Source organism: Pseudophryne corroboree, chromosome 2 (assembly GCF_028390025.1).
Source record: "Pseudophryne corroboree isolate aPseCor3 chromosome 2, aPseCor3.hap2, whole genome shotgun sequence".
Classification (NCBI taxonomy): Eukaryota; Metazoa; Chordata; class Amphibia; order Anura; family Myobatrachidae; genus Pseudophryne; species Pseudophryne corroboree.
In genome coordinates, this window is record NC_086445.1 from 515912263 (window position 1) to 515926446 (window position 14184).

The window sequence follows — 14184 nt, forward strand, 5'->3', positions numbered from 1 at the left end:
GAGACGGACATTTCGAGGAAAAGGATTTATTTAATTTTTAAACTAAGGTGAGATACATACCAGCTCACACCTCCAACACGCCGTACAACATGGCATTCAACAACAACGCATGCAACGGCATGACTAACATCAGCCACAGACTGACTGAACTCAACACAACATGTGTGTTACCATAACCAATAACTGCAGATACAACCCGCACTGGGACGGGCGCCCAGCATCCTCTACGGACTAAGAGAAAAGGATTTACCGGTAGGTATTAAAATCCTATTTTCTCATACGTGCTAGAGGATGCTTGAGATGCTTCAAGAACCATGGGGTTTATACCAAAGCTCTAGAACGGGCGGAAGAGTGCGGATGACTCTGCAGCACTGATTGACCAAACAAGAGGTCCTCCTCAGCCAGGGTATCAAACTTGTAAAACTTCGCAAAGGTGTTTGATCCCGACCAAGTAGCAGCTCGGCAAAGCTGTAATGCCGAGAATCCTCGGGCAGCCGTCCAGGATGAGCCCACGATTTCGGTAACGGCAACCCCGCCATAGAATGAGCCTGCTTAATCGTATTACAGATCCAGCGTGCAATAGTCTGCTTGGATGCAGGAGCCCCAATCTTGTTGGGAGCCCACAGGACAAACAGAGCCTCTGTTTTCCTAATCTGAGCCGTTCTGGCGACATAGATTTTCAAAGCTCTGACCACATCGAAAGACTTTGATTGCGCCAAGGCGTCAGTGGCCACTGGCACCACAAACGTGAAACGATGAAACCTCTTTTAGCAGAAATTGCTGACGAGTTCTCAACTCCGCTCTATCTGCATGGAAGATTAAATAGGGGCTTTTGTGAGACAAAGCCGCCAATTCAGACACCCGCCTTGCGGATGCCAAGGCCAACAGCATGACTTTTCCAAGTAAGGAATTTCAACTCAACCTTACGTAAAGGTTCAAACCAATGAGATTGCAGGCACTGCAACACCACATTAAGATCCCATGGTGCCACTGGGGGCACAAAGGGAGGTTGGATGTGCAGCACGCCTTTCACGAAGGTCTGAACTTCTGGAAGGGAGGCCAATTCTTTCTGAAAGAAAATTGATAAGGCCGAAATTTGTACTTTAATGGAGCCTAACTTTAGGCCCGCATCCACACCTACTTGCAAAAAATGGAACAAACGCCCCAGCTGAAATTCTTCCGTAGGAGCCTTCTTGGATTCACACCAAGACACATATTTTCTCCAAATACGGTGGTAATGCCTCGCCGTTACTTATTTTCTAGCCTGAAGTAGTGTGGGAATGACTTCACTGGGAATACCCTTTCGGGCTAGGATTTGGCGTTCAACCACCATGCCGTCAAACGCAGCCACGGTAAGTCTTGATACACGCACGGTCCTTGCTGTAACAGGTCCTCTCGTAGAGGAAGAGGCCAGGGATCTTCTATGAGTAATTCTTGAAGATCTGGATACCAGGCTCTCCTTGGCCAGTCTGGAACAATGAGTATCGCCTGAACCCTTGTTCTTCTTATGATCTTTATCACCTTCGGAATGAGTGGAAGTGGAGGGTACACATAGACCGACTGAAACACCCACGGTGTCACCAGGGCGTCCACCGATATTGCTTGAACAATATCTCTGAAGCCATCATGTCTATTTGAGGAATTCCCCAACGCCTTGTCACTTCTGCAAAGACCTCTTGATGAAGACCCCACTCTCCTGGATGGAGATCGTGTCTGCTGAGGAAGTCTTCCCAGTTGTCCGTTGTAAATGGCCCTTAATTCCAAAATGTTTATGTGCGGAAATTTTTCCCCAGTGTGACTGCTCCCCAGCCTCGGAGACTTGCATCCGTGGTCACCAGGATCCAATCCTGAATCCCGAACCTGCGTCCCTCTAGGAGGTGAGAACTGTGCAGCCACCACAGGAGAGAGATTCTGGTCCTGGAAGATAGGATTATTTTCCGGTGCATGTGCAGGTGAGACCTGGACCACTTGTCCAACAGGTCCCACTGAAAAACCCTGGCATGGTACCTGCCAAACTGAATGGCCTCGTAGGCCGCCACCATCTTCCCCAGCAACCGAGTGCATTGAAGAATTGACACTCTTGCCGGTTTCAGAATCTGTTTTACCATGTTCTGTATTTCCAGAGCCTTTTCCACTGGAAGAAAAACTCTCTGTAATTCTATATCCAGAATCATACCCAAGAACGACAGCCGCGTTGTCGGGACCAACTGCGACTTTGGCAAGTTTAGGAGCCAACCATGGTGGTCATTTCGAGTTGTTCGCTCTGTAATTTTCTTTGCATCGCAGCGATTTTCCGCTAACTGCGCATGCGCAATGTTCGCACTGCGACTGCGCCAAGTAAATTTGCTATGCAGTTAGGTATTTTACTCACGGCATTACGTGTTTTTTTCTTCGTTCTGGTGATCGTAATGTGATTGACAGGAAGTGGGTGTTTCTGGGCGGAAACAGGCCGTTTTATGGGAGTGTTTGAAAAAACCCTACCGTTTCTGGGAAAAACGCGGGAGTGGCTGGAGAAACAGAGGAGTGTCTGGGCGAACGCTGGGTGTGTTTGTGACGTCAAACCAGGAACAACAAGCACTGAACTGATCGCACTGGAAGAGTAAGTCTCGAGCTACTCAGAAACTGCACAGAGAAGTCTTTTCGCAATATTGCGAATCTTTAGTTCGCAATTTTGCTAAGCTAATATTCACTCCCAATAGGCGGCGGCTTAGCGTGTGCAAAGCTGCTAAAAGCAGCTTGCGAGCGAACAACTCGGAATGAGGGCCCATGTTGTTGCAGAATTGTCAGGGAGAGCGTAACGTTTCTCAGTAATCTCTCCTTGGATCTCGCCTTTATCAGGAGATCGTCCAAGTAAGGGATAATTGTGATTCCCTGCTTGCGCAGGAGAACCATCATTTCCGCCATAACCTTGGTGAAAATCCTCGGAGCCGTGGACAGACCAAACGGAAACGTCTGAAATTGGTAATGACAATCCTGAACAGCAAACCTCAGAAAAGCCTGATGTGGAGGATATATGGGGACGTGTAAGTAGGCATCCTTTATGTCGACCGACACCATAAAATCCCCCTCCTCCAGACTGGAGATCACCGCTCGGAGAGATTCCATCTTGAATTTGAATTTTTTCAGACAGAAATTGAGGGCTTTTAGGTTCAGAATCGGTCTGACTGAGCCATCCGTATTCGGGACCATGAACAGGCTCGAATAAAAGCCTTCCCCCTGTTGTGACGGGGGTACCGTGACAATGACTTGATTTTGACACAGCTTTAGTATTGCAGCGCATACTACCTCCCTTTCTGGAAGAGAAGCTGGCAAGGCCGATTTGAAAAATCGGTGAAAAGGAACGTCTTGAAACTCCAATTTGCACCCTTGGGCTACTATTTCTAATACCCAATGATCCAGGGCCGAGCGAACCCAGACCTGACTGAAGAGTTGGAGACGTGCCCCCACCGGTGCGGACTCCCGCAGAGGAGTCCCAGCGTCATGCTGTGGATTTGGTAGAAGCTGGGGAGGACTTCTGCTCTTGGGAACTTGCCACAGCCTGTGACCTTTTACCCTTTCCTCTTCCTCTCGTAGCAAGGAAGGAAGACCCTCGTCCTTTTTTATATTTATTGGGCCGAAAGGACTGCATCTGATAGTGGGGCGTTTTCTTTGTTGTGCAGGGACATAAGGTAGAAACGATGACTTACCCGCGGTAGCCGTAGATACCAGGTCAGCGAGGCCGTAACCAAACAAGACACTACCGTTAAAACGCAGAGACTCCATAGTTTCTTAGAGTCAGCATCAGCATTCCATTGATGAATCCACAATGCCCTCCTAGCCGAGACTGCCATGGCATTGGCCCTTGATCCCAAAAGGCCAATATCCCTCGCAGCTTCCTTGAGATAGGCTGCAGCGTCCCTGATATGACCCAGTGTCAAAAGAGCGCTATCCCTGTCCAGGGAATCTATCTCAGATGACAAGTTATCTGCCCACTTTTCAATAGCGCTACTCACCCATGCCGATGCAACAGCAGGCCTAAGTAGCGTACCTGTAGTGACATAAATGGATTTTAGTGTATTTTCCTGCTTACGATCCGCAGGATCCTTTAGGGCTGCTGTGTCAGGAGACGGAAGCGCGACCTTTTTGGACAGACGCGATAGAGCTTTGTCCACCGTGGGGGTAGACTCCCACTTTTCCCTGTCCCCCGAGGGGAACGGATATACCACCGGAATTCTCTTGGGAACCTGTAACTTCTTGTCAGGATTTTCCCAAGCTTTTTCAAAAAGAGCGTTCAGTTCATGAGAGGGAGGAAACGTCACCTCAGGTTTCTTTCCCTTAAACATACAGACCCTAGTATCAGGAACAGCAGGGTCTTCCGTTATACGTAATACGTCTTTTATCGCCACAATCATGTACCGAATGCTCTCAGCCAGTTTAGGATTCAATCTGGCATCACTATAGTTCGACACTGGAATCAGAGTCCGTGTCGGTATCTGCATCCGCTATCTGGCTAAATGAACGCTTCTGTGACCCCGAGGGGGAGTGAACTTGTGATAATGCATCCTCCATGGATTTTCCCCATGTCTGGTTCTGAGACTCAGATTTATCTAATCTCTTATTCAATCGAGCCACATTTGCATTCAAAACACTCAAAACATTTACCCAATCAGCCGTCGGCGATGCCGACACGGTCACTCCCACAGTCTTTTCTGTCCCCACTCCAGCCTCCTCCTGGGAAGAGCACTCAGCCTCAGACATGTCGACACACGCGTACCGACACCCACAACCACACTGGGGCTATAGGGGACAGACCCACAGCAAAGCCTGTTAGAGAAACACAGAGGGAGTTTTGGCAGCTCACAACCCAGCGCCTATCCCGGTACTGAAACTATTAAAATAATGCCTCAGACCTGGTAGCACTTTTTTTTACTAATAAAACAGCACCAAATCACTGTGCCCCCCCCCCCCCCGTTTTGCACCCTGTTACTTGTACAGCAGTATAGGAGGCCAGGACCAGCGTACCTGCAGCTACGTGAAGAGAAAATGGCGCCGATTAGAGCTGTGAGGGTTAAGCCACACTCGCTTAATGGCGCGCTTCAGCCCCGCTATTTTTCCAATCTTTATACTGGCGGGGGTCTGGTTTTAGTGCCCAGGCACTGTAAGCCTCTTTTGCCAGTCTAATTATTGAGGTTTCATGCTGCCCAGGGCGCCCCCCTCTGCGCCCTGCACCCTTTAGTGCCGCTGTGTGTGTGGGAGCATGGCGCGCAGCACGGCCACTGCGCGGTACCTCAAAGCAGTCACTGAAGTCTTCTGGTCTTCTTCTACTCAGCCGTCTTCTGACTTCTGGCTCTGCAAGGGGGGTGACGGCGCGGCTCCGGGAAGGAGCATCTAGGCGTACCTAGCGATCAGACCCTCTGGAGCTAATGGTGTCCAGTAGCCTAAGAAGCAGAGCCTTGAAACTCACAGAAGTAGGTCTGCTTCTCTCCCCTCAGTCCCACGATGCAGGGAGCCTGTTGCCAGCAGGTCTCCCTGAAAATAATAAACCTAACAAAGTATTTTTCTGAGAAACTCTGGAGAGCTCCTCAGTATGCATCCAGTCTCACTGAGCACAGAATCTAACTGGAGTCTGGAGGAGGGGCATAGAGGGAGGAACCAGTTCACACCCCTTTTAAAAGTCTTAAAGTGCACGTCTCTTGCAGATCCCGTCTATACCCCATGATTCTTGAAGCATCCCCAGCATCTTCTAGGACGTATGAGAAACCAGGAATTCCCCTTCCTCCAGACCAGAGACCACTGCTCTTAGGGATTCCATCTTGAACTTGAACACCCGTAGGTACAGGTTCAGATATTTGAGGTTCAAGATCTGCCGCACCGAACCATCTGGTTTCGGTACCACAAATAGGCTTGAATAAAATCCCCTGTTGTGCAACAGAGGAGGGACTGGAACAATAACCTTCGTTTGAAGAAGTTTTTGAATGGTGTCCTGCAAGGTAACTCTTGCTACAGGTGACCTGGGATACGAGGTCCTTCACCCAAGGGTCCTGGCAGGATTCCGTCCACACATGAGCGAAGTATTGTAGTCGAGCACCCACCTGAAAGTTCCCCTGCAGCTGGGGCCAACTATCACGCGGAGGTTTTAGTGGATGAGGATCCAGAGGCATGGTCCAGAGAGCCAGCAGCCGCTAGTTTATGGGATTTATCTCTATATCCTCTAGCTGCATTTGAGGCCCCTCTGGCTCTGATTCTAAATCTGGCCACACAAAAGGACTGTAGAGAGCACTGGATAGGGATGTCTAGCCAAAGGTACAGCAGACGGCAGATAGGTAGACTTACCCGCCGTTGCTTGAGAAATCCACAGGGGATGCCTTGTTCTTCCTCAAACAAGGCATTCTCTGTAAAAGGAAGATTTTCCACTCCCTTCTTGGAATCAGCATTCGCTGTCCATTGTCGCAGCCACAGAGCTCTGCTGGGCGAACTGTAGAAGTCGGCCACACACCCTGGGGTTTCCTAGGGGGAGACCTGTCCCGCCATACAGCAGGCTTGTCATGTCTTGAAGCAGGCTGATGGGTTGCCCAGGATTGTTTCACCTTGGGCTTGGTGATTTTGGGAGCACGAGATTGTCTCGGTATGACTGACCTTTTTCTTTCCCTTGAGGCCAAAAGGAACAAAAAGTGGTACCTTTTGCCTTCTGTGCAGAAGTATTATTATTGGGGAGGAAAGCCGTCTTAGCAGCCGCCAATTCAGACACAATCTTATTTAGGTCTTCCCCAACAGAATGTCCCCAGTAAAGGGTATTACCTCCAAAGACTTTTTGGAGTCCAGGTCCACTTTCCACGACCTCAGCCACAATATGCTACAAGCCAGGACAGACGTTGTTGACGCCTTGGCTGCTCTTATTTCCAACTCAGAGGACGCCTCCTGAATGTAAGAGGAGGCGGTGGTAATGTAAGGTATTGTCTGGCATTGTCAGAAACATCCTCGGGCAACTCTTCCTCTAACGTCTGAACCCTAGCTTGATTACCTTTCGCCGCCCAAGATGCGGCAATAGTGGGTCTATGAACAGACCCTGTAAGGGAGTATATAGATTTCAGGTATACCTCCACATGCTTATCTGTCGGTTCCTTCAGCGAGGTGACAGTGATGACAGGTAGAGTGGATGACACCACGAGGCGGGTGACATGAGAATCCACCGAGGTGGAGTCTCCCATTTACACAACTCTGCAGGGAGAGGATAGCAAGCCAAAGCCCGATTTGGCAAAAGGAATTTCTTCCCTGGATTAGACCAGAGTTCCCACCTGATGTCCACGAGATGGTCAGAATGGGGTAATACAGTTTTTACAACCTTCTGCTATTTAATCTTATCAATTTTCTTTGCCACAGTAGTGGAATCCTCATCATCAGTGGTTTGTAGGATATGCTCAAGAGCAACCACTAAGGCAGGGACATCATTTTGCAAGGGAGAATCCTCATCAGTAACACAGCATTCAGTGTCTGACAGGACACTGCCCCTCATCTTCTGATGAAAAAATCAGAGAGGTTTATAGATTGAGAGAAGAAAGCAGCCCGCTTAGAGGACCCAGGGACACGAGAGTGACCTGGGGTAGATTTTTGTCTCACCAAGGACTGATTTAGTTTCTGCAGTCGGTAGACAGATTATCCGCCCAAGGTGGATTAGCCATAGGGACAAATTGTGGCGTAGCGGCGCAGGTGGTCCCATAGGGGGCGCAAGTCGTTCCACCAGAGTACCCAGTAGGTTGGTGAATGCAGCCCAGGGTGGCTCCTTGTGTAGATGCAGGAGCTGCGGACTGACTGGGAGGTGCATGACAAGTAGTACACAGACCATCATATAACACTTCCCCCTCTGGTAAATCCTTGGAGCATGCTCTGCATGACGCAGGAGCTTCCACTGATTTACCGCACTTTCTGTTAGACATTATGAGAAAAATGCAACAACAGGGCTTTTTAGTACGATAAAGCCAGACAAAAAACAATACCTACAGTATTATGTGACTGTAACACAGTAAAATATATGTATTTGATAAATACTGTGTAATACTATATTATACGACCCAAACGCACGTAGCCCAGGGTACAGAATATAGTGACAGTTATATCTGGGAAACACAGAGTGAAACCACACAGCAGATACAGGCACACAGTCACAGGCAATGCAGAAATTATCACAATAATGCTGCACTGTATAATATATATATATATATATATATATATATATATACATCACAGCGTGGTCAGTGACAGGACGACATATCGGAATACTCGTACATTATATTCTGTAAACAGTACACTTTTTTTCAACTAGCACTGTCTACATCAAGACATGTAGGATACTCAAGTGAATGTAAAGACACGGCTCTGTATACAGGCAGCTTTACATGGGAGACCTTGCCCTGTAATCCCAGAGACCAGCTGCTGCTGCCATGCTGTAAGATGGTGCCCAGTGTCTCTGTGAGGGAGTGAGGGAAAGAGTGAGGCAGCTCCAGGGCGGGAAATCTGCAAGGAGATGGTGCCCTGGGCCAGGGGAGGGGCTACAGGCAAGGGCTGGCTCCCCTATGCTGGACTTCCACCCCAGGTACTAGCGAGCCTTATTAAACGGGGCGTTAGTACAACCAACCTGTGCTCTGAATGCCCTGGTGGTCTAGTGGGGTCCCTGCCCAGTGATGGAGTCCATGCCAGCGCCCCAACCCTTCTCCCTAGGTCGCGAACGGAACGCGATTTAATGGCGGGTCCCGCCTGGGGGACCCTCTTACCTCCTCCCCGTAGCAGCCAAGTGAACCAGAAGAGCAGTTTGCGACTGACTTCTCCGCCGCAAGTACCCGGAGACCAGGCCGCGGGAGTATGCGATGCCGCTTGGGAGGTGATGGAGCTGCAGCGCTGAATTGTCACTCTGACATACAGCGCTGACAGCCCAGCCAGAAATGAAGAAATCTTCTTTCAGAAAAGCTTTTCAGGGCTGCCCAGTGCAGCCCTCCTGTTAGGTGACCTGCTGCTGCAGGCACCAATTCGAAACTCAGCTCTCAATGCCTGGAGGCGGGGTTATAGAGGAGACCCCAATGCATCCTGGGACAGCTAAATCTTTAGCCTGTTGGTGCCTCTGGATCAAGACCCACTCTACACCCCCAATGTTTTCCCTGTGGAAACCAATGTAACCTGCTGCAGAAATGTGTAGTTAGGTTAGTAACGTAGCATATGCAAGCAGTGCATCTCTTCAATGCATTATGGTGCATTTCCCATGGTCTGACTTAAGAGTCATACATTTGGCTGCTCCAACCCTACATGGCAAGTAAGGTGCTTTAGCATTTACACCAGCTCATTATTCCCCTACCCCGTTCCACCTCTACATGTTGACAGGCGCAGTAAGTACATTTGTCTCAGTCTACATACAGACTGTGTTTTCACTGCAAACGTACAATTAGAGAAAATCTCTGTACTGAGCTAACGGATAATTATAAACAAGCCTGTCTGTGTGTTATCTATATTATACATACCATGCATCCAGATTACTACCTACTTTTTTTTACTAACAATGTTAGTTTCCATTCTATTGACAACCCAATACACCAAGCCTTATTCTGTACCCTATCCTTCCAAAAATGTGGTTCCTGGTTGTCACCTTATGCCTACCATTATGCCATATAGGATAAGCAATCACCACATCTACTGGCAGCAAAATGAGGTAGACCAACGGGGCTAATATACCATCACCTATCAACTGTTATTAAGCGTTTTCAATAATCAGATGACTTTAATTTACGGTCTTATGTATGTCCACCATGATACATAAAACACACAATTCTGCCTGATGGTATAAAAACTTAATGTAATACATAGACTGAAGGCAGAATAATCAATACATTTAGTAGTAAATACATTAATCTACAATCAAAAAGTATGTGGACATCAGAACAGCACACCCCATAAGTGCTTGTTGAATCTCTCAAACCAAAACCATAAGCATTAATATGAAGTTGGTCCCACCTTTGCTGCTATAACAGCCCTCCCTCTTCTGGAAAGGCTTTCCCCTAGGTATTGGAACATGGATGCGGGGATTCGCATACATTCAGCTACAAGAACAGTGAGTTCAGACACCGATGTTGAGTGATAAGGTCTGGCTCACAAACTGTATTCCATTTTATCCCAAAGGTATAGATGAGGCTGAGGTCAGGGCGCTGTGTAGGCCAGTCAAGTTCTTCACACCAAAAAGTATTTGTAGGGTCTTGCTTTGTGCACAAAGACATTATCATACTGAAATGATCAAGCACCTCCCCCAAAAACTGTTGACACAAAGCGGAAAGCACATAGTTCTCTAAAATGTCATTGTATGCTGTTCCCTTCACAGACTATTTCTCCTGAACCAAAAGTGTTCTCATGGCATCCTCCAAACCCAGATTGTACCTTTAGATTGCCAGATAGCACAGTGTAGTTCATCATTGCAGGTAACATGTTTCCAGTGCTCCATAGTCTAATGGTAATGTGCTTTACAAAACTTCAGCTGTTTGATATTACAAATTATGACCTGAGACTGCTTGGCCATGGAAACCACCCATGAAATTCCTGACAAACACTTCTTGTGCCAACATTGCATTCTGTGAGTACATATGGCCTACTACATGGCAGCTAAGCGGTTGTTGGTACTAGACTTTACTAATTATAAATAACAGCATTAAAGGTTACTGGTGCAGAAATTTGAGTGATATGTTGAAAAGCTGCCATTTTATGACAGGGCCACATTGAAAGTCGTTGGTCTCTTCAGAACGCACCATTATGCTATTAATGTCTGACTATGAAGCCTGCATAGTTTTTGACTTGATTGTATCCATTGGTTAGCAAAGCAACTGGTTTGGCTTAAATGGGCAAACACAATAAGCAGGTGCAATGTTCACACATCATATACAGAGATCAGCCATGACAACCACTGATGGGTGAAGTGGTAGGGTATATCAGGCAATAAGCAAACACTCAGTTCTTGAAGTTGATGTGTTGGAAGCAGGAAAATTGGGTAAGAGTAAGGATCTGAGCAACTCTGACAAGAGCCAAATTGTGATGGCTAGATGGCTGGTTCTGAGCATCTCCAAAATGGCAGATCTTGTGGTGTGGTCCAAGGAATAAGTTGTCCAAGCCAGGACAAACTGTGAACCAGCAACAGGGTCCAGGGCTCGCTGATGTGTGAGGGGCATGAAAGCTAGCCTTAAGAGTTACTGTAGCACAAATTGCTGAAAAAGTTAATGCTAGCTATGATAGAAAGGTGGCAGAGCACACAGTGCATCATAGCTTGCTGCATGTGGGGATGGCTATCCACAGACTGAACAGAGTGCCTATGTTAACCCCTGTCCACCACCAAAACCACCTACACACTTGAGCATCAGAACTGGACCATTAAGCAATGGAAGAAGGTGGCCTGGTCTGACGAATCACATTTTCTTTTACAACCTTTTGGATGACCAAGTGCATGTGCGTCATTTACCTGGAGCAGAAATGACACCAGGATGACTATGGGAAGAAGACAAGCTGTCTGAGACAGTGTGATGCTCTGGGCAATCTTAGGTCCTGGGATTCATGTGGATGTTACGAACCACCTACCTAAACATTCTTGCAGACAGCATTAGCAGGATAATGCACCTCGCCACACTGCAAAAATTGATAAGGAATGGTTTAAGGAACATGAAAAATTTCAAGGTGCTGACTTGGCCTCCAAATTGCCCACATCTCAATTTGATCAAGAATCTGTGGGAAAAACAAGTACGAGCCATGGGTGCCCCATCTCACAACTTACAGGACTTTAAAGATCTGTAGCTAACAACTTAGTGCCAGATACCACAAGACACCTCCAGAGGTCTTGTGGAGCCCATGCCTCGACAAGTCAAAGCTGCTTTGAGGGGGACATACACAATATTAGCCAAGTGCTTTTAATGTTATGGCTGATAGGTGTATATGTTTGGTGTGCTTTCTAGAGAAGTCAGCTACTAAAAAGTTGAATCATTTGAACGGCTCAAATAAATAAAAAGGCTGTGATAAAACAGATCTGGGTTAAATCATTCATTTGCGAATAATACAGAATGTAAATAAAGCACTTGCAAGATATTTTAAAAATGTCTTGTATGCAGTATTAGCACTTCTGCTGTCTGGCCATATAAAAGCCTGTTTTTCAGTGCCATAAGATAAACAGGAGAAGCAGCATCCTCACAATGACCTTACAACATACTAGCCCAAACAATAATAGACAAATCAGTCCACCATCATGACATGATGTAAAACTATCGGGGGTTTATTTACTAAAAGGCCTATTTTCATTAATCAATGTTGGGTTTTACAGGGGTTGAAACACACCGTTACTAACTGATGATAAATTATTTATTTCATATTAAATTGCTAATGTTAGTAAAAGTGTGTTTTAGCTCTGGAAGCAGAACATTGATTTAAATCGATTTCCATCTATTTAAAATCTATGGGGAAAAAACTGTATGTCCTTCCTTCACTCACTTACAGGTTAGCCCCCAAACATTCCATTGGCAGGCCCCCACTTTCCATTTATTCATTTTTGCCAGCACTGAGCATATTTCAAAAGATAAGACTACCGATACATATAGATGTGCAAGACTTTTACCTGAAAGTGAAGGATTATGGTCCATATCAGTCCAAGGGTCAGCTTTGGGTTGCCATCAGTGATATCATCATTTCGTATATTCACCAATTTCACCTACAAATGAATTACAAATTTCTCATGGTATTCTCATCCAATCATCACGTAACTGTTCATACATCATGAAAGGAACGTTTCATCCTATCAGATACTCCAATGCTTTACCTGACGTTGCTTGAGGAAATCCAGAGCAATCTGCACATTTTGCAGGCGGTGGAAACGCATCCTGCCCTTCTCTCTGGGCTGAAAAGCAAGGAGGTTATTCCAATGAAACTTGAAAAATATGGTAAGTAGAAAGTTAGTGTAATGGTATGGAAACCAGAAAGTCAGAATAATTACTAGAATAAGTTAGAGGGGGAAAAAAGGTAAAGTTCTGCAGAAAAGTTGGAAAGTGGTGAAATAGAAGTTACAAAATAAAGTGATAACAATGAGAAAAGTAAAGAATGGTTAGAATGAAAGAAACACAAGAGGGGTGAGATGGAGTCTTAAGTGGACATGGGATAGTAGATGCTGAAAAGGGTTTATTGAGAGGTTAGAAATAAGTGGATATGATTGTAAATAGGCAGAGAAGAGACTGGTGAGAAGAAATATAAATAAGTGGAGTGTGGAGGTTAGGAGAAGCCTCGTACCCTTGACGTTTCCTGCAGTACAAGGCAGTAAGCCATTGCATCTCACCCCATGCAGTGACTGAGGGAAGGAGGTGACGTGCATAAGCACGTGTACATGATTACAGAATTCCCCTCATGCTCATGCTAATATCACAGCACACATCCCTTCATCCTCCCACACTGTGCCCACAGGCAGATAACCCAGTGCTGGGTTCTTTCCCCACACTGGATAATCTGACCGAGTGACAGCTCTAGTGACATACAGCATCGTCAGGGTTGTCCTCTGACTCCTCTCTCATCAACAGGCGGCGGGATGGCATACGGGAAAGTCGCAGGCCCCTAGGAGCCTCAGGGTCTTTGTTCTAATGGACATGGCAATGAGACTGTGAGGAAAAAGGAGCATATCTATAGAAGTGCACAAAGAAAAATCAAGGAGCAAATACTTACTAGTCTGACACCAGACAGAACCTCCAAAAGGGAAATGAGATTGTGTCCATCCCGCAGATCTTCATACAAATCATTAATGTGTTTGCGAACCTATTTACAGCATGATATAAAAACAATTAGAGCTGGTAGTAAAAGTGACCACAGATTGCACAACAGTGCAACAAACATGGAGGAAAGGAGGAACGACTGCCCAATTATTTCAGTGCCTCCTTACACTGCAAGATGTATGGAGGCGGACTCCATGCGCTGCTTGGAGTGTGATGAATGATGGTCTGGAGCAGTGGTAGCCAACCCTGGTCCTCAAGAGCTACCAACAGTTCACATTTTCCAGCTCACCTGGCAGATGCACAGGTGCAGTCATTACTCACTGTCACATTTTAAAAGATTCACAGGTGGAGCTAATCACTTAACTTATGATTCTGTGAGGAGACCTGGAAAACGTGCACTGTTGGTAGCTCTCGAGGACCAGGGTTGGCTACACCTGGTCTGGAG

General features: G+C 46.6%; 1 protein-coding gene across 17 annotated transcripts in view; it reads right to left on the reverse strand.

Moving 5' to 3' along the window:
• The window catches only part of MACF1 (microtubule actin crosslinking factor 1), a 564002-nt gene that overhangs the window by 417375 nt on the left and 132443 nt on the right, over positions 1-14184 (reverse strand). For 12 of the 17 annotated variants that reach the window (XM_063954114.1, XM_063954106.1, XM_063954118.1 and 9 more), the window contains exons 3-6: positions 13693-13782; positions 13509-13607; positions 12803-12880; positions 12602-12694 (exon numbers count right to left, since the gene is read on the reverse strand). In XM_063954114.1, the coding sequence (XP_063810184.1) occupies positions 12602-12694; positions 12803-12880; positions 13509-13607; positions 13693-13782 (360 nt within the window). The remainder of the gene's footprint in view (positions 1-12601; positions 12695-12802; positions 12881-13508; positions 13608-13692; positions 13783-14184) is intronic. The other 5 variants (XM_063954121.1, XM_063954124.1, XM_063954111.1 and 2 more) reach the window with 1 other exon arrangement.